Raw genomic sequence first — 24,011 nt, 5'->3', positions numbered from 1 at the left:
GGTGGCTTTAACGAAATAAAAAAATAACCTTTTTTTTCGAGTGCTCTACACATCTTCCATATATTTGAAAAGTAATACCACTTTTTTGTGACAAACATCTCTTCAAAAGCATTATATATTTATCATAACCTACATATTTCTTACTGCATAGCTAATCTGTTTTAAACAGAAGACACACATAAAATAAAAGTCCTAGTCCAAGTAATCAATTACGTATGAACACTCTTTATTATTAAACACTAAGCAGAACATTGTTATCATCGGTATACACATTCCACAGTAAGACATACCACACATGGAACATGTACACACGTGCAACATTTCTACATACTTCTTTTGGATATCACAATGAAAATGGAACACTGAACAAATAAACTGTGAATTATTAAATGACTGAATACAACAAAATTAATTACTTATACAATAAACATTTCTCTTTTCTCAAGTCAGTGGTAAAATATATTAACTCTTAATATCCAGGAATATAACAAGCAAACCTCCAATTATTAACATCCCCCTTCACCTGCAAAACAGCTTGTTTTTTGTGTACATAACTTAATAATAGTATGTTAATAATAATCATCTTTATATAGCGCCTTTCATAGTGGACCACCATCACAAAGCGCTTTACAGGATACGAGACTAGAGTGTGTGAACTATGCATCAGCTGCAGAGTCACTTACAACGTCTCACCCAAAAGATGGAAGTGACTTGCTCAGGTGAGTCAGTGGCTGAGCTGGGATTTGAACTGGGGACCTTGTGGTTATAAGTCTGGTTCTTTAACCACTGGACCAAACAGCCTCCTAATAACAGAATCAGTTTATTTTGAGTGAATACAAGACTCATCACTGACCGCAAGGTGGAAGTCTGAACTGAAGGCTAATACTATTTAATTTGCTGGCTGCTCCAATAAAGCAAGCTAAACGTAATGTTGAATTTCATCAGCTGGCTGTGATGTAATGCTTTGTCGTTGACCACTGGGGTGTAAGACCATGGGAAGAGAGCTGTTTTCAAATTGTTGCATGTTTGAAAACAATGGAAAGAGACAGCGAGAACAGGCTGAAAGGGAACAGAAAAAAAATAAGATGTTATTAACCAAAAAACAAAATCTTGAATATTGTTTTCGTTCCAGAATGTAGTAAATTTATTTAGTTTCGTTTTTTGTTTCTGTTCCATCAAACAAATCTTTTTTTTTTTTTTGTTCCAGTTCCTGTTCTGTTTCAAATCCCTGGTTTTATCCGCTAACACTGCCTGCCATATTTAATAAGGCAATAGAAACAAAATATAGAGAAAGCTTTTTCAAACTAATTGGGACCACGAAGTTAAAAACAATTGCTTGGATAATTGAATTAAAATTGAAGTCTAATCCAGGTTTTACAGTGAAGTATATTATAGATCAGTATTATGCCCATTCATTACACTACATTAGTAGGCCAAAGTGCCTCTTCAGGATTGAGTTTGGTGTACAACTATTGAGTGTAACACCAGGAAGGGAACTGAACAGCATGTAAAATTCACACTAAATTTTCAAGCTTAACTCAACATGATGGAAATGCACTTTATTTACAGAATTACCGGTAGTCAAATACCCCACAAGACAGAAATCAAGATTATTCTAGACCAGGGGCGTCCAACTCGATTTGTTTGGCGGGACTGATCCAATACTGTGGCGCTTGGCGCAGGCCGAGTGACAGTTACAAAAATACAGACGAACCAAAAACCTAAAAATGATTGTATTTAACAGAAATCATACATAGCATATTTATATATCCCTAAATAGCACATATTGATTAAATTTACTCACCGTCACCTCTTAGAACACAAACATGTGCAAACATACCTCCAGTGAGTTCTTTCGCATGAGCAACACAAATTATCAAGACTGATGTTAATCGCCGACCATGTGGGTGAGACAGCAGTGCATCAGCTGGTTCGAGTTACGACACCAGTGATACCAGAAAAAGGGTTTTAGTGCTGATTTCTAAGTTCTATAAGGTGGACCAAGAGTGCCGTATGTTTCAAGAGAAATGGGGAATTTCGTATTTCTTTGTGGACATGAATGGAAAGCCAACTTGCTTAATTTGTTAGCAGCATGTGGGTGTTGTGAAATAATACACCATTAAATGACACTATGAAGCAAACCATGGCAAGAAACATGATAAATATACTGGAAAGTTACATGAAGATAAATACTCTGAATTAGCACAGTCATTGAAAAAGCAGCAATCGATGTTTACTAATGCTTGTAGCATAAGGGATGCTTCTGTTAAGGCAAGCCATGTGATTGCTCGCAAAATAACTGTTTCTTCAAAAACATTTTCTGATGGAGAGTTTTTGAAGAAGTGCTGCTAAAAGCTGCTGAAATAGTGTGTCCTAAGCGGCGGCACCCTTTCTTCGTCATGTATATCAACAAATCAAAATTGCATTCTCAATTAACTGACACACTCAACTCAATACACAACATATCCTCAACCCAGTCATTTGCTCCAGATTCAAGTTCAAGCAAAGGACCCAGCTATCAGGAAGAGCAGTAGCAGTCACTAATATTCTTTATCTTTATATTTTGGTGAGTGTTACATAGAAAATGAATCTGTGTCTATATATATTTGCTTTTTTCTGTACACCATTGAATTAAGAAATGATATTCTGCTATATTTCATGCCGGAGGACAGCGCTCCAAGGATGTTTGACACCCCTAATCTAGAGTAAAGAGTCTTTGAGAAACTTCAGCTTATGTCTTTGCACACACCACAGTATTATTAATGACATTAACCATCTGTGACGGGGTGTCCGGCCCCATTTATGTATCAATATTGTTTTCATTTGTGTTATTATTAGAGAAAATACAGAGAAAGAGAGAGAGTGAATGCTGCCACGTCTACAAGGCTGTAACATTAGTAACATTTGGTATTGTTTGGAATGGGTCCACTTTGTGGTCAGCTGCCCTGCCTTCCAGGAGGAAGCGAGGGAGCACCACTTCCGAGCGTCACAGGGAGACTACCAGCGGCTTCCACCTTCACCACCAGAGGGAGACTACATGCAGCTCCCACCTCCACCACCAGAGGGAGACTACAGGCAGCTCCCACCACCAAAAGAGGGAGACTATCTGCAGCACCCACCTTCACCACCTGAAAGAGACTACTTGCAGCTCCCACCTCCACTACCAGTGGGAGAAGTGGAGCTCCCGCTGCCGCGTGCTTGGCCGGGGGCTTCCCTCCTGCCATCACCTCCTGAGGGTCCACACCTGCCGTCGCCTTACGAGGGACTGCTGCTGCTATCGCCTTCAGAGGGACCTCTCCTGCCCTGTCTCGCATCGCTTGGAGTTGACTGTCCTGCACTGCCTAGGGCTGCCGAGCCTGCATCGCTTGGGGATGTCAGTTCACCATCGCCCGGGGAGGCCAGTTCACCACCGCCCAGGGAGGCCAGTTCACCACCGCCCAAGGATGCCTGCACCTTGCCGCCCGGGGATGCCTGCACGTCACCGCCCGGAGTGGTGTTAAATTCAGCAGCAGCCTTTATGCTACTGGAAATTCTGGGTCCGCAGCCCCAGAAAAGGGAGCCACCGGCTATACAGCATGAGGGAGAAGTGGATCACGCTGACGCTTTCTTGGCCAGGGGCTCCCCTCCTGAGGTCACCACCCAAGGATCCGGAGCTGTCGCTGTTGGAGGGTCCGGAGCTGCCGCATGTTGGGTTAGTCAGCTCGTCATCGCCTGCTCGCCACTGCCAGGGGATGCCATTGGCCCGAGTTGCCACCAGTGGGTCAGAGGAAACCTCCGTTCCCCCCTCAGGACTGAAAGGGACTTTTGGACTTTTAAGGGGGAGGTGGCCACTGGGCCATATGTGCTGTGCACAAGGGGTGACTGGGTGCCCTCCCCCATTTATGTATCAATATTATTTTCATTTGTATTATCATTATTATTATATATGTTTGTATGCGGGCGGATAGGAAATGTCCATTATTGCTTATTATTTGAGACCGGCGAAAAGCCAGGCCGTGCAATGTGTAGTTGACGTAGATGGTGTTAAATCCCCATCCCTATCAATCTCGTGGGAATGTTTTGCTTTGGCCAATGTGCCCTTTTCTTTGTGTTTTGTAAACGTGTTTGTTTTATTATTTAAGAATATGACTGCAGTCACTTCAACCCCGTACCTCTGTCTGTAGTGTGGCTTCCTGGACACTGACGTCACCACCCACGCCCATCAAAGCCATCCTTGACACATCATCCAATTATTATTATATTCTGTTAAGCAAATTTTGCAGAGGACTTACATTAATATCCAGCTAATGCCTTTAGATGATTAAGATCTACCATGCAAAAATCGGCATGCAAGGTAATAAATGTATAGCTTACAGTTTGTGATACCTTTTCAGTATCTATGCCTCTGGACATGGACCAGGTGGAGGCAATGTAGTCCATGACTCGCTCACTCAGACCTTTAGGGACCTGGTAGAGTTTCAGGAAGTCACGCACGCTGTTCAGCATCTCGTGGTACCTGTTGGTGTTGGCATACATTTGCTGGAAGATTGTGGTCACGTTACCAAAGATGGTTGCATACAGGAGAGCTGAAGAAAAAAAAAAAATGGAATGATTAATGTCTGGTCTGTGTAAGTGGTCATTTGGGATTCCAATGGGGCCTAAAGACTACTATGGCTGGGCTAAAAGAAAACTGAATATTATTAATTATTCCATGGACACTACAGTCCTGCAAAACATGTTACCATTTTATTAACACCATGGTATCAGTGGTGTAGAGAATACAAAGGTAGATAGTGTCTACACTGGGGGGTGTAGGGTGTGGTCACTGGAACCCGTGTTCTGTTTGTGCGTGTGAGTGTTCTGTGATTGGCTGTTTATGTACTGTTAATGTTCTGTTGTTAGGCACACTGGACCTGCAGGGCAGTGCTAGTAGCCTTCAACGTAGCCAGTGAGAGGACACTTACAAGCTGTTTACTGAGGAGTACCGTCTGGTCTGTGACTGTACACACGTGAACAGCACCTGAGAGGGGAAATAACTGTATGGGGGACTCTGGTTGGATGATAACAATGTATGTGTTCATGTTTATCTTTTCTATCTATCAGTTCAACTCCATCAAAAAGATGCATTTACCCACTTTTCTTATTTCCCAATACACCACAATACTTGTTACCATTCCATTTGCACCATGGTTGGCATCTTCAAATGGCTCAAACTGACTCACTATTATTCCCTATTCTTAATGCTATCAATTACTACAGAACGCAGCCTGTGAATGCCACTAAAACTGTGATGTTTGAAGGTGGTGCCATTTCAAACATACTAGAGTCTATTCAATTGATCTAATCAGTAGGAAATATAAATACTGCAAATGTTTATATGTAAAAATATAGGCATTTGAATTAATTTTAAAGACACTCACACAGTTAGAGATTTAAACATCAGCAATGTTTTTGGTCCTCTACCGTTTAGATCACTTGAATAGACCCAATGTGTAAGACATGATAGTAAAGCAAAGAGAGGCATGGTAAAAGTATGGTGGAATTATCACTGTGCTGTCAATCATCATTTTGCAGCATTAATGTTACTTTATGACTGAAAAGTGTTTGTTGCTAGTTTTATTTTCCTTTTGCAATAAAATGGAGTGAAGATCATGCCAATTTAACCCTAAAGGGGCCAAGACACAAATGCCTCAAGACCAAATAGGTAGTACACCCCAGTGTGTTTAATATTTACAAAAGGTATTAGTTGAGTAATAGAACAAGGTAACTTTAATGAAAATATCAAACAATACCAAATGTGTGGTATTTTTATGCAAAATGTCCCATTTTACTGAATGTTTTGGTGTTTATATATATATATACATATATATATATATATATATATACACACACACACACACACACACACACACACACACACACACACACAACATATATGATTTATCTATTAATCTATAACCACTTGCTCTGAATAATTGATTAAAAGAACATTAACATGAGTCAAAAGCCCTAATATTTACCTAAAAAAATTTAATTTCAGCATTTCAGACACTGTTAATATTTACTGCAGTCCTTGCCAACCCAATCTGCTTCAAAGTACACACAGCTTTCTTCTGAGCTTTAGTCAAATGTAATTAAAAACACAGCTTCCCGACATGTTTTTCTCATATGGAAGCCACATGTTTTAACACAAACTAAAACTAAAACACACTGGGATTCTGCAGCCATCAAGAAACTGGTTTAATTAGTGTCTTTTTTATTGGCAATCCCTATGGTTTCTCTGAGTGTAGGCTTAACACATTTTAGTAACGTGGTATATTTTTTAATCATGCTGTTCTTCTCAGTAGGATTAATAAAATAAAATTGTGCTTATGAAAAGAAAAAAAAAAACTGTTTTCAGGAATAATATTAAATATTATTTTCTGAATGCACTTTTATTTCGAACAAGCATCTCACAAAGTAAAACTGTAAAATAAATAACCAGACTCCAAATTACATGTACAAAGACAGAAATGAAAACGCAAACTTTACCAGAATGTACGCTTATTGGTACTGTCGTTCTAAACAACATTGAGGAGGTGATAAGAACCATCAACCAAAATTAGTCCCCCCACCTCCCCACCCCACTATCTTTATAAGAAAAAAACAGCACTGAAATGTTTTGGAATTTTGCTTTGCTCTTGAAAATACACTCTGCTGTTCAGACACAAACACAACTGGTTGTTACAGACTGAGGCATAACCTGTTAGTAAACTGCAGTGTATAAGATTTGACAATTTCTGAATATGAGTTTAAACGCTGTTCAGTTATTCATAAGGAGGTATTTTTTTCAAGATAGTTCCACCTACATTGTCACACAAAAAATGAATAATTTTTTTCTTATCCAACAAATGTTCCTAAATATTTAAATGCTTACCTGCCTGAAAAACAGTAAAAGCTAAATGCCAGGCTATTGCTTTTTTATGTCTACATTTTAAAGACATTGTACTTTCCCCAGCAGTGAATTATCAAACAAAATAAAAACATAAATAAATGTAAAAAGTAACAACACCAGGTACAATATCAGGACATGCAGGCTACCTGACAGGACAGGTACGCCAAGGTAAATACACTGTCATCATTTTAGAATTGTATCCCTTTGACTTTCAAACTTTTTTTTTTTTTTTTTTTTTTTAACAGAGTCGTACCTCAGCTTCAACAACCAATACATTTCTAATTTGAGATGGCAAACTATTGGAAAGTACCAACTGTAATTCAAATTCTCCGATATGAAAAAAATATTGGGCTGCGAGTCCCGCTGGGGCTTCTATTTTCAAAATAGAAGCAAACTAAAAACACAACAAGGGTCAAATGTGCACAAGGGTACAGTACAAATAAAAGCAGAAAAGAGCAGGAGGCAGAATACATTTTGTCAGCAAAGCTATAGTGAGGCATTTATGGCAATAAGCCAAGATGTGCACAAAAAGTTTGACAGATGACAAACAGTATTTTAGACAGGTGATGTCTGCTAGTATCAAATTTAATGCCAACCAATGTTAAGTGCCTTTAGGGTTAGTTTCTGCTGAATATAAAGTCAGAGCCATGTTACTTGCTTCTGTTGTAAAATTTCAGAGTCTTATATGTAAGCATTGTAATGGAGTTTACATTCCAGATCAGAATATGGCGCGTTTAGGACCCCGGGGGTTGGGGATGTACAGTCCATCATGAATGGTTGTATCGTTGAAGTTAACGGGGTGACTAGCACACTTGGGTGAGTGAGAGACTACCAGGGAGGTAGCGAGAGTGAGAGTGACAGCGACAGTGAGAATTAAAGGTAACCAACAAGCTGAAGAAATTGTGTTTGTTTTTCTTTGGGGTAAACAGGAACAGCCCGTTGCCAGTTAAATAAGGACGTTACTCTGTTTTGTTAGGACCCAAAGAAGGGTTAGGTTTTGTTTGTTTGTTAGGTTAAACTGTTTTGGTTGTTGTTCAATAAACATATGCCACTGCGTTTTCATCTCAAATATTGTTTTCGACTCTGTTTCAAAGACACAACACTGTTGAAGAGATCTGTCGCCTACACTACAGATAGAGTAAGGGGCACATTTGTCACAGTATACGCACAGTATATAAAGCTAAACATAGCTAATATTCTTAAATATATTTAGGATTCCAGTTTGTTTTTTGTAACCTGCAACTAAAACAAATAAAATATTTTGAAAAAAAGATCTCTGAATATGTTAATGAGTACTAAAAGAAAACAGAAAACTTTCAAAAATATACATATTTGTTTACAAAGAGTAGCGGTAAGCAGAAACCTGATTTAGGATTTTTCAATCTGGTGTATTACTGTTTTGGTTTTTTAATACAAAAACTGGGAATCCTAAATAATGGGTTATCCTAAATAACCCTAAACTTTACACAAACTTGTGTGCAATGGAGCTAAAGAATATTTTCCTAGATATTTTTACAAAAATCACAAATTTGGTCTACAATGAAGAAGAAGAATTACGTGACTACATTTCTCTTTAACAATATTAAATGATCAGGTCACAAGTTTAAAAGCTTATCAGGCCTGGTGTTTATGTACTTAGAAAGGGAAATGTGAACACAACCTAAAACCATACAACCAGTCTTATCTGTTTGGTCAGTGCAAAAGAGCATCAAACCCCATTCCAGCTGAATAGCCTTACCTTTCAGACTATTTGCTGTCATCTTAATTGCTCTTTTTTTTCCCTTATCATAAGAAGCCAGCTACTGAGATGTTGGGCACTAAATATGGTCACTTTCGTTACTCGTGCGTAAATTCTTTTTTAACATTATTCACTATATTTTGTTTCACCGAAGGGAAAGAGGAGTGGCCAGTATTTCATTGTTGTTGGAATGCTGTTTCTTGCTAAAAAAAAAAAAAGTGCTAAAATTGTTCCATTTACAGCTCCAGGCATCTAATGATGCTCAAGTCCTTGGGTGATTATTGCTCATAGCATAGCATAATGACACCATTAGAATGCAGCCTAAGAGATTTTTGACCTAAACTGCCCTAGAGAAAATACACTAAGCTACAGATTCTACAAAAGTAAAAAAAGAGACTTTGACAGACTCACCAGAAGTACAATCTTGCTTGGGAATTAAAGTTTTAACATTGCTGGCCACTGAAGGGACCACATTTCCTTTTAAATTACAGAAAACTGGGGTCTATTAACTTGACCTGGCACGTCTAAATTAAAATATGACCAGGATGGCTTTGCAGGGGTGACCAGTGGTGACGCCAGACCCAGAAGAACACAGACTCCAAAACAACGACTGGCGGTTGAAAACTGAGCCGTGACGCTCAGTATAGTTATTAAATCAATCACTCAATTGAAGTCTCAGTACAACTGCACGTGAAATAATAAAAGTGCAATTCCCCGTGCTCACATATTATTACATTTTACCTGCACATGAAGTGCTGTGCAATCCTCGTGCCTAAATATAAATATACATTTTAAACACTTGTGCTCGTAACCCATATTTATATCCAGTGTATTTTATACATAAACACCAACAATAACACACTACATACAACATAAAACACTAATAAACACAAAGGGGTGGGACACTCCACCACAGACCCTCATTTAGAGGGTTGTGTTTTAATGAGCTGAACAGTGGCTTTATATCTAATTAAATTAGTCTTTATGGAAAGCTCAAGAGCTATTGTAGCTAACCTGGCTTTTTATGGTTTCTATTTTTTATTAGAAAACAATTCAACTGTGACTCAAACTTAAAATCAATCCGTGCAATTGCCAGCTTTTTCATTTTAACTTGCCTTAATGAAATCTCAGCTCACACGTACTGGACGACAAATACTAAACAAAGACACAATTGGTCCAAAATTATTTTCCAATCCTGTACCCCCATCTGCTGAGCCAACCAATAACCGCCTGTCAGCTCAACTGGAGCTTAGACAGCATCTTTCAACAACTATAAACAGTTTTATGCAATGGGATAAAAAGTATGTGTTGTTGTGACAGAAATACAATGATTCTTGGTTGTAAATATCTTTCCCAATCTGTGAGGGCGCTAAGCAGCAAAAACAGAGTTCCTTGGACGGGCTGGTCTGACAGTTCTTTTCCAGGGTTCAAGGGAAGTCAGCGAGCCAGGAAGGGAGCGAGATTTCATTGCAATAACACATTGACCCGGAATGGAAACGACGTGGCAGCCGTAGATTGGAGAGGCGGTTGCACTCGTTTACCGAGGGGTCATGTGTGACAGCATAAAAGGGGACAGAGAATTGTAATCTGCTCCTTCGCTTTGGTTTGTGTATATAAATTGAGAAGGACTGTGAGAAAACCAGTTCCTAATCATGAAAGTACCATGAGTGTTTTGTTTGTTTTGTCTTGTAATTGTCTTGTCTTGTCTTGCACATGACCAGACAGCTAATACAGTTCCGGAGCTGTCGCCTAGGACCAGAACTAAACCAGAACGGCACTTCATCTGCAGTCACTAAATAACCTGTATCACCCACCACGAGCACTACTGCACGCACCCAGAACTGGTGACCGTGTATGTATTATTGTGGGTCAGATATTGTGTTTATTAGTTGGGACTGCAATCCTGTTATTGTTTACCTTGTGCAGTACACATTGTTGTGTATTGCTGGGGGATTATTGTTTTGGTCACCAGACCTGGAATAAAAATAAAGATCACTTTTCCAAACCGGATTACAAGGCTCTGTCTATTTAATTAACGCACTGCATCATTCCCGCACCTGTTCCCACTCAGTCCCTTTGTCACAGTTGTTCATGAACTGTTTTACCAAATCTGATCACATTTGGATAAGACAACATTCATTACAATCAGAATAAAAATTCAGTTCCAGGCAAAGCCTTTCCTATTTGGACAGGATATGTAGCAAAGTATTTCAAGCTATCTGCTCTTTAACCCAGAGAGAAAATTAAAAGTTGATTATATCATTGTACAGCAAAAAGTTTTGCATCCCCCCCTCCCCCATAGAATTAACTAATTTTGCGTCGTAAAGACAAATCAAACCTGCTGAATAATGTTACGTTAACATATTGAATTACATACTGCTTTGTAGTTTTCCCTATACTTAATTAAAAACTGAAATTGAAAAATGGGACATTTAGTACAAAATACTGTACTACTATTGGGGCTTTCTTGTAGACTTTTGCAATATACATTTTGTAGTTTCTTTGATTACATGATGTTAAATAAAAGTTCTAAATTACGTTAATATAGTTTTTAATTATGTCTCAATTATAAAATTTTAAGTGATATAAAGTTTTTGGCCCCAGCTGTAGATTTGTATGTATTTTAGGATGCTCTTTTAAATTCGGTTTCATTTTTAGTAATCCAATTTTTTTCCATAGCTGTTCTGATAGTCATTTGAAAATGCTTGACAATGTGATTAACCACAGTGAATGTTTGTATTGTAGATTTGGATCACTTGATGACTTACTGATTGGCACACTAGGCACAGTTATCATATTTAAGTAGTAATTTCTTTTTTGCCTTGTGGTTTGTCAAAGATTTCCTGCAGTGAAGACTGAAGTTGTGCCATTTTTCTACCTCCAGGATCAGAATCCCACTGCCAAACAATTGTTACAAATGAGGATTGAGCTGACATTTGCCACATATGTCCTGAGCCAAATTCACATTGTTATTCAAGGCTGTCAGCTAAATATTTACTTTTGTGTGTCTAAATCATTCTAACAGAGCAAACATCTCACTATATTATTATCAGATATTAGACTGAACCAGCGACCTTTATAAAAAAACAAGAGGTGGTGTTTTATATAAAGCTAGCTTAATAGCTCTCTATTTATAACTTTTTGATTTTTGCTATAAAGGGTACATTATTACTGGTAGCTAGCAAACAATTGCTTACTAAAAACTATTCAGCAAAAATGTTCCTTTTCATGTCCCTTGCAAATTAATTTCTAAAGGGAGGAGGTAGAATACATTTAGTTTCTGTCCCCTCTGAAATTGTGATTTTGTATGGAGACAAAACAAAACATCTTCCTCTTGACAGATCGAGGGGTTTGTAATTGAAACCAGAAGTATCCTCAACTATTCTTATGTACCGGATTCTGCTGAGTCAATGCCCAGGGACGTGTGACAAGATGGTTTTGTGGTGACATCAGAGTAGCACACACACAGACAGCACTGGGGTATGAAAAGCGATGTGATGTGTTTTAAATATTAATAAACAAAAGGTTTTAACAAAAGAAAAAAAATAAAATGGCACAGTGGCCAAAACAAATAGACACAACAAACAGACACGGAACACACCAACAAGTATCATGCTGGTGTATAACCAGCACGTGTAATAATTGTTAATGTTTTTTTTTTTTTTTTTTTTTTATTTAGTAGTAGTCGCCAATTGATTTTACCCCATTTTTTTCTCAATTTGAAATGTCCAATTGTATTTTAGGCTCAGCTCACCGCTACCACACCTGCGCTGACTCAGGAGGGCGAAGACAAACACACACTGTCCTCCGAAGCGTGTGCCTTAAGCCGACCACTTCTTTTCACTCTGCATGCCCACCGTGCAGCCAACCCAGGCTACAGCGTCAGAGGACAATGAAGCTCTGGGCAGCTTACAGGTAAGCCCACAGGCACCCGGCCAGTCCACAGGGGTCGCTGGTGTGCAGTGAGACGAGAACACCCTGGCTGACCTAAGCCCTCCCCCCCTGGGTGGCGCTCGACCAACTGTGCGCTACTCCGGGGAACTCCGGTCCTCGGTCGGCAGAGGTATAGCCTGGACTCGAACCATCGACCTCTAGGCTATATTGTTTAAGTTTTTAGTTTCTCGTTCTGCCTCCGAACACACTCTCCTCGATCAGCCAGAACTGCGTGTTTTTATAAAGATGTGGCTGTCCTCAAACAGCATTTTCTCGCAGGGAAGGTTTTTAACTCCTTCCCTGCCAAACAAAATATCAACAAATAATAACTAAAACAGTATTTTTAAATAATAATACAACAAAAAATAACACAAATACACAGGGGGTAACGTCATTAAGGCAAAAGTGTGTGTTGGGGGGGGGGGGGGGGGGCATTGACTCAGGCAGGGGTGAAATAACAGGCATTAACATTATGTAGGTAGATTACGTTTACAATTACGCCTGCTTAAAAATCAAAAGGTAGAGCACAGCACACAGTCACGCTAAAGAATCAAGAAGTGCAGTTAACATATTTAATGACTGGTGAAATACAATTCAAAGCTGCTGCAGTATGTCCCCTGTTTTGTCATTTCAAATCTTTTCACAAAACAAACATTAAACTTTAAAGCTGCAGGGTCCAGTGCAAAACCACATCATGAAAAAACACATTTATTTGTGGGTGAAACAAAAGTCACTGCATTTAAAAAATACATAAACATGTGAAACTTCTGGTCCACTAAAATAAAGGGCTTTACATCATCTCTGCATGTAAGAAATTGCAGTGTCCAGTGTGAAAACTAAAAATTAACATCCAAAGTAGCACTATAGCATTAAAATGTTCAATACAAAAAAATAGTTCCTGAGTTACAAGCTATCGCAGTGTCTAAAAAAATTAATTTAAAAAAATCCAAAATATGGACTGTGGTGCAACAGGAAAGCATAATCAATTGGACTGCCAAGCTGTATCATCTGATCCAAAACCGCCAAACTCTATGTCTTCATTATCTGAACCCTAACCCTGAATCACTCCATGCACAGAGCAACTACTTCTGGCAGTTGTTTCTATTCACATGAGCTGCAATATTTCCCCTCGGGCATTATTTGTGCATGGTTATTAAAAAACAGAAATTAACGGTGAAAATGTTACTTTCAGCTAAAAGTTGGGGTGGTATGATCATTCAAACCGGGGCAAAATCCAGTAACTCCCTGCATTCTCTTTGCAATACTCAAGCATTTGCATACCAGTGTTCTCTAAACCGCACTAAAATCCTACAATTCTCTCATTGACTTAGAGCTGAATTTACAGATCTTTTCAGAACGTATTTGTTAACATTTGCTGTTGCCAACTTCCTTTGGATATAATTACCTGTCAAACAGTATGCAAAGCATTGCAGTAGAAGAAGCCAATTAAGTCAAAAGTTTCATGACAGATTTCATCTTCTCGTGCCTTGCTGAGAAATACATACAGGGAAATAATAAATTGTCTTCTGTTCATCTAAAGACAAGTATGTATTATTATTGCTTATTGCACAGAGGGATCATCCATCAGCACTGATGGAATTGCACGTGTAGGACTACTTTCCCCAGACAACATGGAATAAAAACCACAGCACTCCAGTTTGTATTCTAAACTTTCTGTTGTAATCTTTACCCTTTGTCAGGTAGCTGCTGATTATCACTCCTGGGTGGAGAGAGCGTGCTGTTCCAGACCAGTGCTTTCTACTGGGGAGCTGGATATCTAAGACTTTAGTGTCAAAGTTCAAGTGTTCAGCCAGTTCCAGGCAGCCCTTATCATATTCAAAGGCAATGCAATGGTTCTGTACAAATTTTTTCATAGCAATAGTATTAGTATGAGCCACATCAATGATATTGCAATGTTTTATTAATAAACACGTCAATAGCTGCGTGCCATTGTTTCAGGGCCAATGTGCGATATTTAGCCTGCTGGAAATGTTATGTTGTGACATCATATTGGCTTGACAGAACCAATGTTGTATACTGTAGTTTATTTGTTCTGTTTGCATTCCTTTTGTTGTAGATTAGGTAAAACTGGCTTTGAAAACAAAGGTAGAAGGCATAAAAGAGTCCAGATTTCCTAAGAAAACCTTGTCAACTCATTGTTATAACAGGCATCAAAAATGGTTTTAATTAAGTAAAAAAAACTTGGACTATGATGACAGTAACATTACCTTTAAAGGTTCTGTGAACAGCTCATGGCTCAGGCTGCTGTTTGCCTTAAAATGGCAGAGCTAGCATCAGCTTTTCCAACGTGCCTTCTGCAAAACATAGCAGCAAACTTCGCAATCCATTTTGGTACCCTTGGTAAACTACAGTAAATGTATTATATAACCGTGGGAAAAGCATGGGAAAACTAAACAATTACCATAGTAACCTTTTATAAGAGCAGCTACATCCTTTCCAAAATAACTGTAAATATAACAAACAAACTTCCTTACTGTATTCAATCCTCAATGGTTTCCAGTAAAAAGTATTATTGATTTTGAAATCCACCCCCACACCTTAGGGTTCTCATGGGTTGGTGCATGCAAGTCTCAATCACTTGGTGTCCAGGCATTCGCTCCACTATTTTTTGGGATCAATAGATGCCTATTTCTTTATCTGTTCAATACTAACCTTAAAAAGCCCTGAAAATGTTCTAAAAAGCTTTAAAATTATTTTAAAACTTTAAAAGTGAATTAGCACAAGAGCTCCCTTCCCTTCATCCACAGGGTTGAATTAAAAAACTGTTCCCTGAAATAAAAATTATCCAAGTACATTTTCCCTCACTCACTATGCTGAAACAAAATTCTTTGTTCTACCTTTTAAGAATATTTTGTTTCAAATGTAACAGTTTTGTTCATGAAAACCACTTTAGAAATTCAAATTGTATTGCATTGAACCAATGTCTACCACTTTTTCTTTAAAAAAATGTTTTCACACATATTGTACTTCTTCATAAATCACCTAATTCACAACATATGTCATTATGTTACTATGGGAACCACTTTAGTTTAAGCTTCATATTAGTTTTGTTTTTTTTTGTTTGTTTTTTACTGATCTGAAGGTGACTCAGTTACTTTGCAGGCTAGAAATATACCATACATTTACCTAGATGTTCTTGCATTCTACATGAAAAACAATTGAAATAGCACTCCAACATATGAAAAAGAGCCAAAAAGGAATTCAGTAGATTGTGGGACCTATTCACACAGCTTTAATGTTGTAACTCACATGTTATTTAACAGATGGCTGATTTTATCAATAAAATACAATCTAACATTCCAGTAACATACACCTTTGACTTAAACAATTATAAATCTGTCAAAGAACACCTTGTATGACATTTCTCTTTAAATAGGACAAAACACCTGCCGTCTAAATTATTATGGAATATTATTTTTTTGCCTCTGTGTGCTTAGATTCAGAGACGCCCTGATTAAGACCAACATGACAGTGGGCCAGATTTCCCTCTTTCCCTTATAAAGATGTCCTGAAAATGGTCTTTCATTTAAGCTAAATGACCACATTTTAGGGACAAGTGGTATGAAGCTAAAGGTCATTTAGGAGTAAAAGTATTTCTGACCTTATTAAATACAAGTCATTCCTTTTCACTGCAGCAAAGTGTTCTATAGCATAAGCACCAGTGTAATAAACCAACCCTGTCCAAGGATATGAGGCTGGACATTCTTATAAACACACACCAGAGGTCTGTGCAAGGTGAGAGCCTTGCCGACAATAGCTCTAGGTACATTGTATTTACAAAAATAATAAGAATGAACAAGAGGAGGCCAAAACAAACAGCTTATTGATCCCAGCGCAGCATCCAAAAAGCTCTAGAGAGGATGCCAAGTTAATATATGGGTATTCATTTTAGTAAGAGAGTTTAATAATTACTGACTACATAAATAAGCCAATTACTGTTTAAATGTGCCAGTTACTAGTTTAATTGACCTGTTTTATTTTGCCTGTGGATACACTACTAAAGATTTAAACTACTAGAATACTCAGCTCCAATAAGAACTCCAATACAAGCCCAGTAGCAGTTAATATAGTGGCTCTCAAAAGTACTCACCCCCCTTGGGCTTTTCCACATTTTATTGTGTTACAACATGGAATCAAAATGGATTTAAAATTAGGAGTTTTTGCCACTGATCAACACAAAAAAAGTCCATAATGTCAAACGTGAAAAGTAAAATCTACAAATTGTTCTAAATTAATTACAAATACAAAACAAAAATATAAGTGCATAAGTATTCACCCCCTTTGCTATGACACACCTAAATAAGCTCTGGTGCGACCAGTTGTCTTTAGAAGTCACATAATTAGTTGAGTGGAGTCCACCTGTGTGCAATTAAGGTGTTTCACATGATTTCAGGTTAAATACACCTGTCTCTGGGAGGTCCCACAGTTGGTCGATACATTTCCTAACAAAAACTATATCATGAAGACAAAGGAACATTCAAAGCAAATCCGGAATAAGGTTCTTCGAAAGCATTAATCAGGGGTAGGATATAAGAACATTTCCAAGGCATTGAATATCTCGCACAGTAAAGTCCATTATTAAGAAATGGAGAGAATATGGCACAACTGTGAATCTGTCTAGATCAGGCCATCCTCACAAACTGAGTATACAGGCAAGAAGGGCACTAGTCAGGGAGGCCACCAAGAGGCCTATGGCAACTCTAAAGGAGTTAGAGGCTTCCACGGCTGAGCCGGGAGACACTGTGCATATGGCAACAATAGCCTGGGTGCTTCACAAAACTGACCTTTATGGGAAAGTGGCAAAAAGAAAGGCATTGTTGAAAAAAACTCACATCAAATCTTAGCTTGAGTTTGCCAGAAGGCATGTGGGAGACTCTGAGACCAAGTGGAAGAAGATTCTATGGTCTGATGAGACCAAAATAGAGCTTTTTGGCCTCAATGCTAAGCGCTATATTTGGCGCAAGCTTAACACCGCTTATCATCCTGAGAACACCATCCCTACCGTGAAGCATGGTGGTGGCAGCATCATGCTCTGGGGATGCTTCTCTGCATCAGGGCCTGGAAAGTTTGTTAAGATAGATGGCAAAATGGATGCAGCAAAGTACAGAGAAATCCTGGAGGAAAACCTGCTGAAGTCTGCAAGAGACTTGGGACTTGGGAGAAGATTCATCTTCCAGCAGGACAATGACCCCAAACATACAGCCAAAGCCACACTGGAGTGACTTAAAAACAAAAAGGTCAATGTCCTGGAGTGGCCCAGTCAAAGCCCAGACCTCAATCCAATTGAAAATATGTGGAAAGAGTTGAAAATTGCTGTTCACCAAAGGTCCCTATCCAGTTTGACGGAGCTTGAGCAATTTTGCAAAGAAGAATGGACAAAAATTGCTGTGTCCAGATGTGCAAAGCTGGTAGAGACTTACCCAAATAGACTCATGGCTGTAATTGCTGCCAAAGGTGCCTCTACCAAATATTGACTCAAGGGGGTGAATATTTATGCAATCAATTATTTTCTGTTTTGTATTTGTAATTAATTTAGAACAATTTGTAGATTTTATTTTTCACTTTGACATTATGGACTTTTTCTGTGTTGATCAGTGGCAAAAACTCCTAATTAAATCCATTTTGATTCCATGTTGTAACACAATAAAATGTGGAAAAGTCCAAGAGGGGGTGAATACTTTTGAGAGCCACTGTATCTATTTTAAAAATTTAATATTATATATATATATATATATATATATATATATATATATATATATATATATATATATATATATATCTCTTCATGGATTTTTTTCGTCCGTAAAAGGTTGCAATAGTCTATACAAATAAATGAAACACAAAAGCATTAACCCATGCATGTATCCTTTGTCTGTTCTACCAGACTGATAGTATTTTAATATTTCTAGGCTGCTGTACTGTTGGGGAAAGGTTTCCAATGGATACTCTTCTTTATTTATGGTGGAAGGATGTTATTCAACATTCAAAAATGCTTATTGTCCAGTTGTCTACAAAGAAAGCTGGGTCTTTTCATATATATTTTTATGACTCTAAAAGGTTATTATTACATGAATTCAATAACTAATGAATAAGTACCAGCTACTGTGCTAATGGCAAAAAATCTATTACCCAAGACATCCTAGAAGGTGGTGCTATATATTGACACAAAGGTCATTCAAGGTGATTCTGTTTATGTTACTGCTATTTCCTTGAACAAGATCTGTGCTTTTATTCAAAATTCCACAATGTGGGGTAGTATGATCATGCTTTGAGTTGTGTTTGGACCTTTTCAGTTTTAATGGTTGAAAAATGTGTTCCACCTGAGCTAAAAATGTTTAGGAAGGTTGATAATATTCCTTGTGTCCCTGAGCATTTGGTTATCTTGACCTCTCTTGTTTTTCCTCTAATGAACTTCTATAACGTTCTGAATTTCAGAAAGGTCATTCCTTTTAGTGTTAAATCTAGTGTAAACAGGCCCAGGACCAGATATCATCCTTCTCTCTGGCTGTGTTCTGAAAAGGTTTTTCTTTTTGCAAGACATAAGATGTTTAATCTAACCAGAATCCGGTATTCTAAAAGCTTAGTGGGTTTCCATTGCAGAATGCCAAGTTTATGTGCAAGGCCAGGATCCTAACAACATGAAGCAGAGAGCTCTTCTACTAAATGTGACATGCTGGAAAAGTGTCTTTCTCTCTATTTAAGGAAAACAAATTGTATATACTGGTGTTTTTCACTACAGCCTTTACTTGCACTACAAAAGAGCAGAGAAAATGAAAACCGCAGTATTATATATTATAATACTATAGTAAGTATTCACCTCCTGTCACAGAGACGGCCGAAGTGGGCGGCGTCAGAACCAGGAAAGTAATGCAATACACAAAACACAGGACGGATGAAATGAAATGATGAAGACGCCTGTTGGCGCCGGTTTAATACAAAATAAAAGGTTTAACAAACACGAAAAACACAGGACACGGCACTCTACGCCAAAATAAATAGACAAACAAAAACAGACTAAACTTAACAAAACGGTGCACGGACAGACACTGACAAACACGGTGAGCGGACCCTAACCCTTATTATTACTACTACTACTGCTGCTGCTTATTTCCTCCGTCTCCAATCCCGTTCTCCGCTCACCGAACACCCAACCCCAGTATGTGACAACGTGCATCTATATATACTATTGTGCTGGGATTCAATTACCAATTAATTATTCACTTGAATCCCAGCACGTGAATTAATAAAGTGCAATTCCCCGTGCTCACATATTACTACATTTTACTTGCACGTGAAGTGCTGTGCAATCCTCGTGCCTAAATACACATATACATTTTTAAACACTTGTGTTACACAGACCCGTTTATATCCCGTGTACCAATGTCTATACACCAACATTTAAACACACCACACGCAACACATAACAGATAATATACACAGGGGCGGGCACTTTGTTACATATACCCCCTCCTGTGCAAAGCACACATGGCCTCAATGGCCACCTCCCCCCTTAAAAGCCCAAAAGTCCCGCCCAAAGTCCTTGGCCAGGACCAGAGGCTTCCAGGGGCCCACAGGTCGTAATGCTGTCAGCAGGGTAGCATTCTCCTGCCAGGGTAGTCCTAGCAGCGGAAAGGCTGCTTGGGGTGTGGTCTCCTGACCTTCCCCCTCCTTCGGCGCCGGCAGCTCCCCTTGGTGGGGCTTCAACCACCGTTCTTCCTGCAGGGAAGAAACTGCAGAGGGAGCAGGTCTCCGGACCTCCCCCACGATCTCCGGCGGAGAAACTGCTGCTGGGGTTGGCGGTCTCCAGACCTCCTCCCCCTCCTCCGGCAGCGAAACTGCTGCTGGGGTTGGCGGTCTCCAGACCTCCTCCCCCTTCTTCGTGGCCGGCAGCTCCCCTTCGTGGGGTTCCGGCCACAGTACTTCCGGCTGTGATGCGGAGCGGCGGGCAACCCCAGGCGATGCAGAGCGGCGGGCAACCCCAGGCGATGCAGAGCGGCGGGCAACCCCAGGCGATGCAGAGCGGCGGGCAACCCCAGGCGATGCAGAGCGGCGGGCAACCCCAGGCGATGCAGAGCGGCGGGCAACCCCAGGCGATGCAGAGGCATCCTTGGGCGATCCTTGGGCGAAGCGAGGCTGGCATCCTTGGGCGAAGCGAGGCTGGCATCCTTGGGCGAAGCGAGGCTGGCATCCTTGGGCGAAGCGAGGCTGGCATCCCTGGGCGAAGCGAGGCTGGCATCCCTGGGCGAAGCGAGGCTGGCATCCCTGGGCGAAGCGAGGCTGGCATCCCTGGGCGAAGCGAGGCTGGCATCCCTGGGCGAAGCGAGGCTGGCAGTCAGGACAAGCTGGGGTGCGGGTGTTGGCCCTCTTCTCGGCCACTGCAGCCAGGAGGTTCTTCCCCGTGCTTCCCTCAGCAGCCTATGCAAGGGCTGCTGAGGACCGCCAGCATCTAGTCCTGGCCCTTGTGGTGCAGGGAGAGGCAGCTCCTGCTCCTCTCCCCCTGATGGAGGTGGAGGCAGAGGAAGCTCCAGCTCCTCTCCTCGTGATGGTGGGGGAAGTGATACCAGCAGGCATTCACCCTCTGCTGGTGGGGGAAGTGATACCAGCAGGCATTCACCCTCTGCTGGTGGACAGGGACCCAGCAGGCATTCACCCTCTGCTGGTGGACAGGGACCCAGCAGGCATTCACCCTCTGCTGGTGGGGGAAGTGATACCAGCAGGCATTCACCCTCTGCTGGTGGACAGGGACCCAGCAGGCATTCACCCTCTGCTGGTGGACAGGGACCCAGCAGGCATTCACCCTCTGCTGGTGGACGGAGGCAGAGGCAGCTCCTGCTGCTCTGCTCCTGCCGGTGGAGGTGGCGGAGGCAGAGGCAGCTCCTGCTGCTCTCCCCCTGCCGGTGGAGGTGGCGGAGGCAGAGGCAGCTCCTGCTGCTCTCCCCCTGCCGGTGGAGGTGGCGGAGGCAGAGGCAGCTCCTGCTGCTCTCCCCCTGCCGGTGGAGGTGGCGGAGGCAGAGGCAGCTCCTGCTGCTCTCCCCCTGCCGGTGGAGGTGGCGGAGGCAGAGGCAGCTCCTGCTGCTCTGCTCCTGCCCATGGAGGTGGGAGCGGCGTGTAGTCTCCTGGTGGTGGAGGTGGGAGCGGTGTGTAGTCTCCCCTTGATACAGGGGACTGGTGCGGCTCTCCCTCACTTGCAGGGGACTGGTGCGGCTCTTCCTCCCTTGCAGGAGACTGGTGCGGCTGTGGAGACAGCGGTGGGACCTCTGCCTTCCTCTTCCCCTTTCCCCTTCTCTGCCACCTCCTCACCTTCCTCTCCTGCGGCAGTTCCTCCTCTCCTTCCTGGTAGGGGCAGCGCACCACCGGGTGCCCAAACTCCCCACAGGCAAGGCACCAGCCCTGGTCCTCCAGACCACCGAGGAACTCCTCCAGGTCCTGGCAGCCATCTCTCCAGTCCCAGCCTTCCATGTTTATTTTATTTTATTTTTTTTTTGTTGTTGTGGTGGTTTTTTTTTTTTGTTTTTTTTTTTTTTTTGACAAAACACCTCTCCTGGTCTGACGCTTGGAGGCGCTGTTATCCCACGCAGGACACCACGTGTCACAGAGACGGCCGAAGTGGGCGGCGTCAGAACCAGGAAAGGTAATGCAATACACAAAACACAGGACGGATGAAATGAAGTGATGAAGACGCCTGTTGGCGCCGGTTTAATACAAAATAAAAGGTTTAACAAACACGAAAAACACAGGACACGGCACTCTACGCCAAAATAAATAGACAAACAAAAACAGACTAAACTTAACAAAACGGTGCACGGACAGACACTGACAAACACGGTGAGCGGACCCTAACTCCCTTATTATTACTACTACTACTGCTGCTGCTTATTTCCTCCGTCTCCAATCCCGTTCTCCGCTCACCGAACACCCAACCCCAGTATGTGACAACGTGCATCTATATATACTATTGTGCTGGGATTCAATTACCAATTAATTATTCACTTGAATCCCAGCACGTGAATTAATAAAGTGCAATTCCCCGTGCTCACATATTACTACATTTTACTTGCACGTGAAGTGCTGTGCAATCCTCGTGCCTAAATACACATATACATTTTAAACACTCGTGTTACACAGACCCGTTTATATCCCGTGTACCAATGTCTATACACCAACATTTAAACACACCACACGCAACACATAACAGATAATATACACAGGGGCGGGCACTTTGTTACACCTCCCCTTGGATCTTTTCACAGTTTGTTGTGTTACAACCTGAAATCTTTTTTGATTTTTTTTCCTTTGATTTACACAACCTACTCAACACTTTGAAGAGGCAAGAGAATGTTTATTGTGAAACAACAGTTAATGAAAAATTAAAAAAAAAAACTGAAATGTCTTTTTTAGATAAGTATTCACCCCCCTGAGTCAATACTTGGTGGAACCACCTTTGGCAGCAATTACAGCTGTGAGTCTTTTGGGGTAAGTCTCTGCCACATCTGGATCGTGCAATGTTCGCCCATTCTTTTTGGCAAAATTGTTCAAGCTCTGTCAAGTTGGATTGGGACCATTGGTGAACAGCAATCTTCAAGTCTTACCACAGATTCTCAATCGGATTCAAGTCCGGGCTTTGACTGGGCCACTCTAGGACATTCACTTTCTTGTTTTTAAGCCACTCCAGTGTCGCTTTGGCTGTGTGCTGGGGTCATTGTCCTGCTGGAAGGTGAATCTCCGTCCCAGTCTTCTTAGGTCTTTTGCAGACTGAAGCAGGTTTTCCTGTATTTAGGTCCATCCATTTTGCCCTCTGCGCTGACAAGCTTCCCAGTCCCTGCCAATAAAAAGCATCCCCATAGCATGATGCTACCACAACCATGCTTCACAGTAGGGATGGTGTGTTTAATCTAAAATCACGAGAACCACTTTTATTGCACATAGATGGACTCCATTTAACTTGTCAATTCTGAAGGCAATTGGTTGCACCTGAGCTTATTTAGGAGTGTCATAGGGGGTGAATACTTATCTAATGAAGACTTTTCAGGTTTTGATTTTTAATTGATTTGTTTTTTCACCCTTCACCCACCCCCACCATTTTTTCACACACTGAAATTCTTTAGTAGGTTGTGTAAATCAAAGGGAAAAAAAATCCCAATTAAATGCATCAAGATTTCAGGTTATAACACAACAAACTGTGAAAACGTCCAAGGGGGGTGAATACTTCCTATAGGCACTGTACAAAACAAACTGACAAATTTCAACAGGAATACAAAGATATGTATTTAAATATATTTATGAAGGACATTTCATCTTTATCTATAGCTCCCAATTTTAAGTCTAACTGCACATGCCTTAACTGCAATATACATAAACAATTTCACTTAGAATTACTGTTTGTTTTATTTCGTACTGCACATCAAA

The 24,011-nt window shown here is 40.7% G+C and overlaps 1 protein-coding gene across 1 annotated transcript in view; it reads right to left on the bottom strand.

Moving 5' to 3' along the window:
* Positions 1-24,011, bottom strand: part of LOC121316564 (potassium voltage-gated channel subfamily H member 1-like) — a 121,919-nt gene that overhangs the window by 76,189 nt on the left and 21,719 nt on the right. The window contains exon 8 of the mRNA XM_041251609.1: positions 4,366-4,565. Within this exon, the coding sequence (XP_041107543.1) occupies positions 4,366-4,565 (200 nt within the window). The remainder of the gene's footprint in view (positions 1-4,365; positions 4,566-24,011) is intronic.

This window comes from Polyodon spathula, chromosome 6 (assembly GCF_017654505.1).
Source record: "Polyodon spathula isolate WHYD16114869_AA chromosome 6, ASM1765450v1, whole genome shotgun sequence".
In the NCBI taxonomy this organism is placed as follows: Eukaryota; Metazoa; Chordata; class Actinopteri; order Acipenseriformes; family Polyodontidae; genus Polyodon; species Polyodon spathula.
This window is presented reverse-complemented; position numbering and strand designations above follow the sequence as displayed.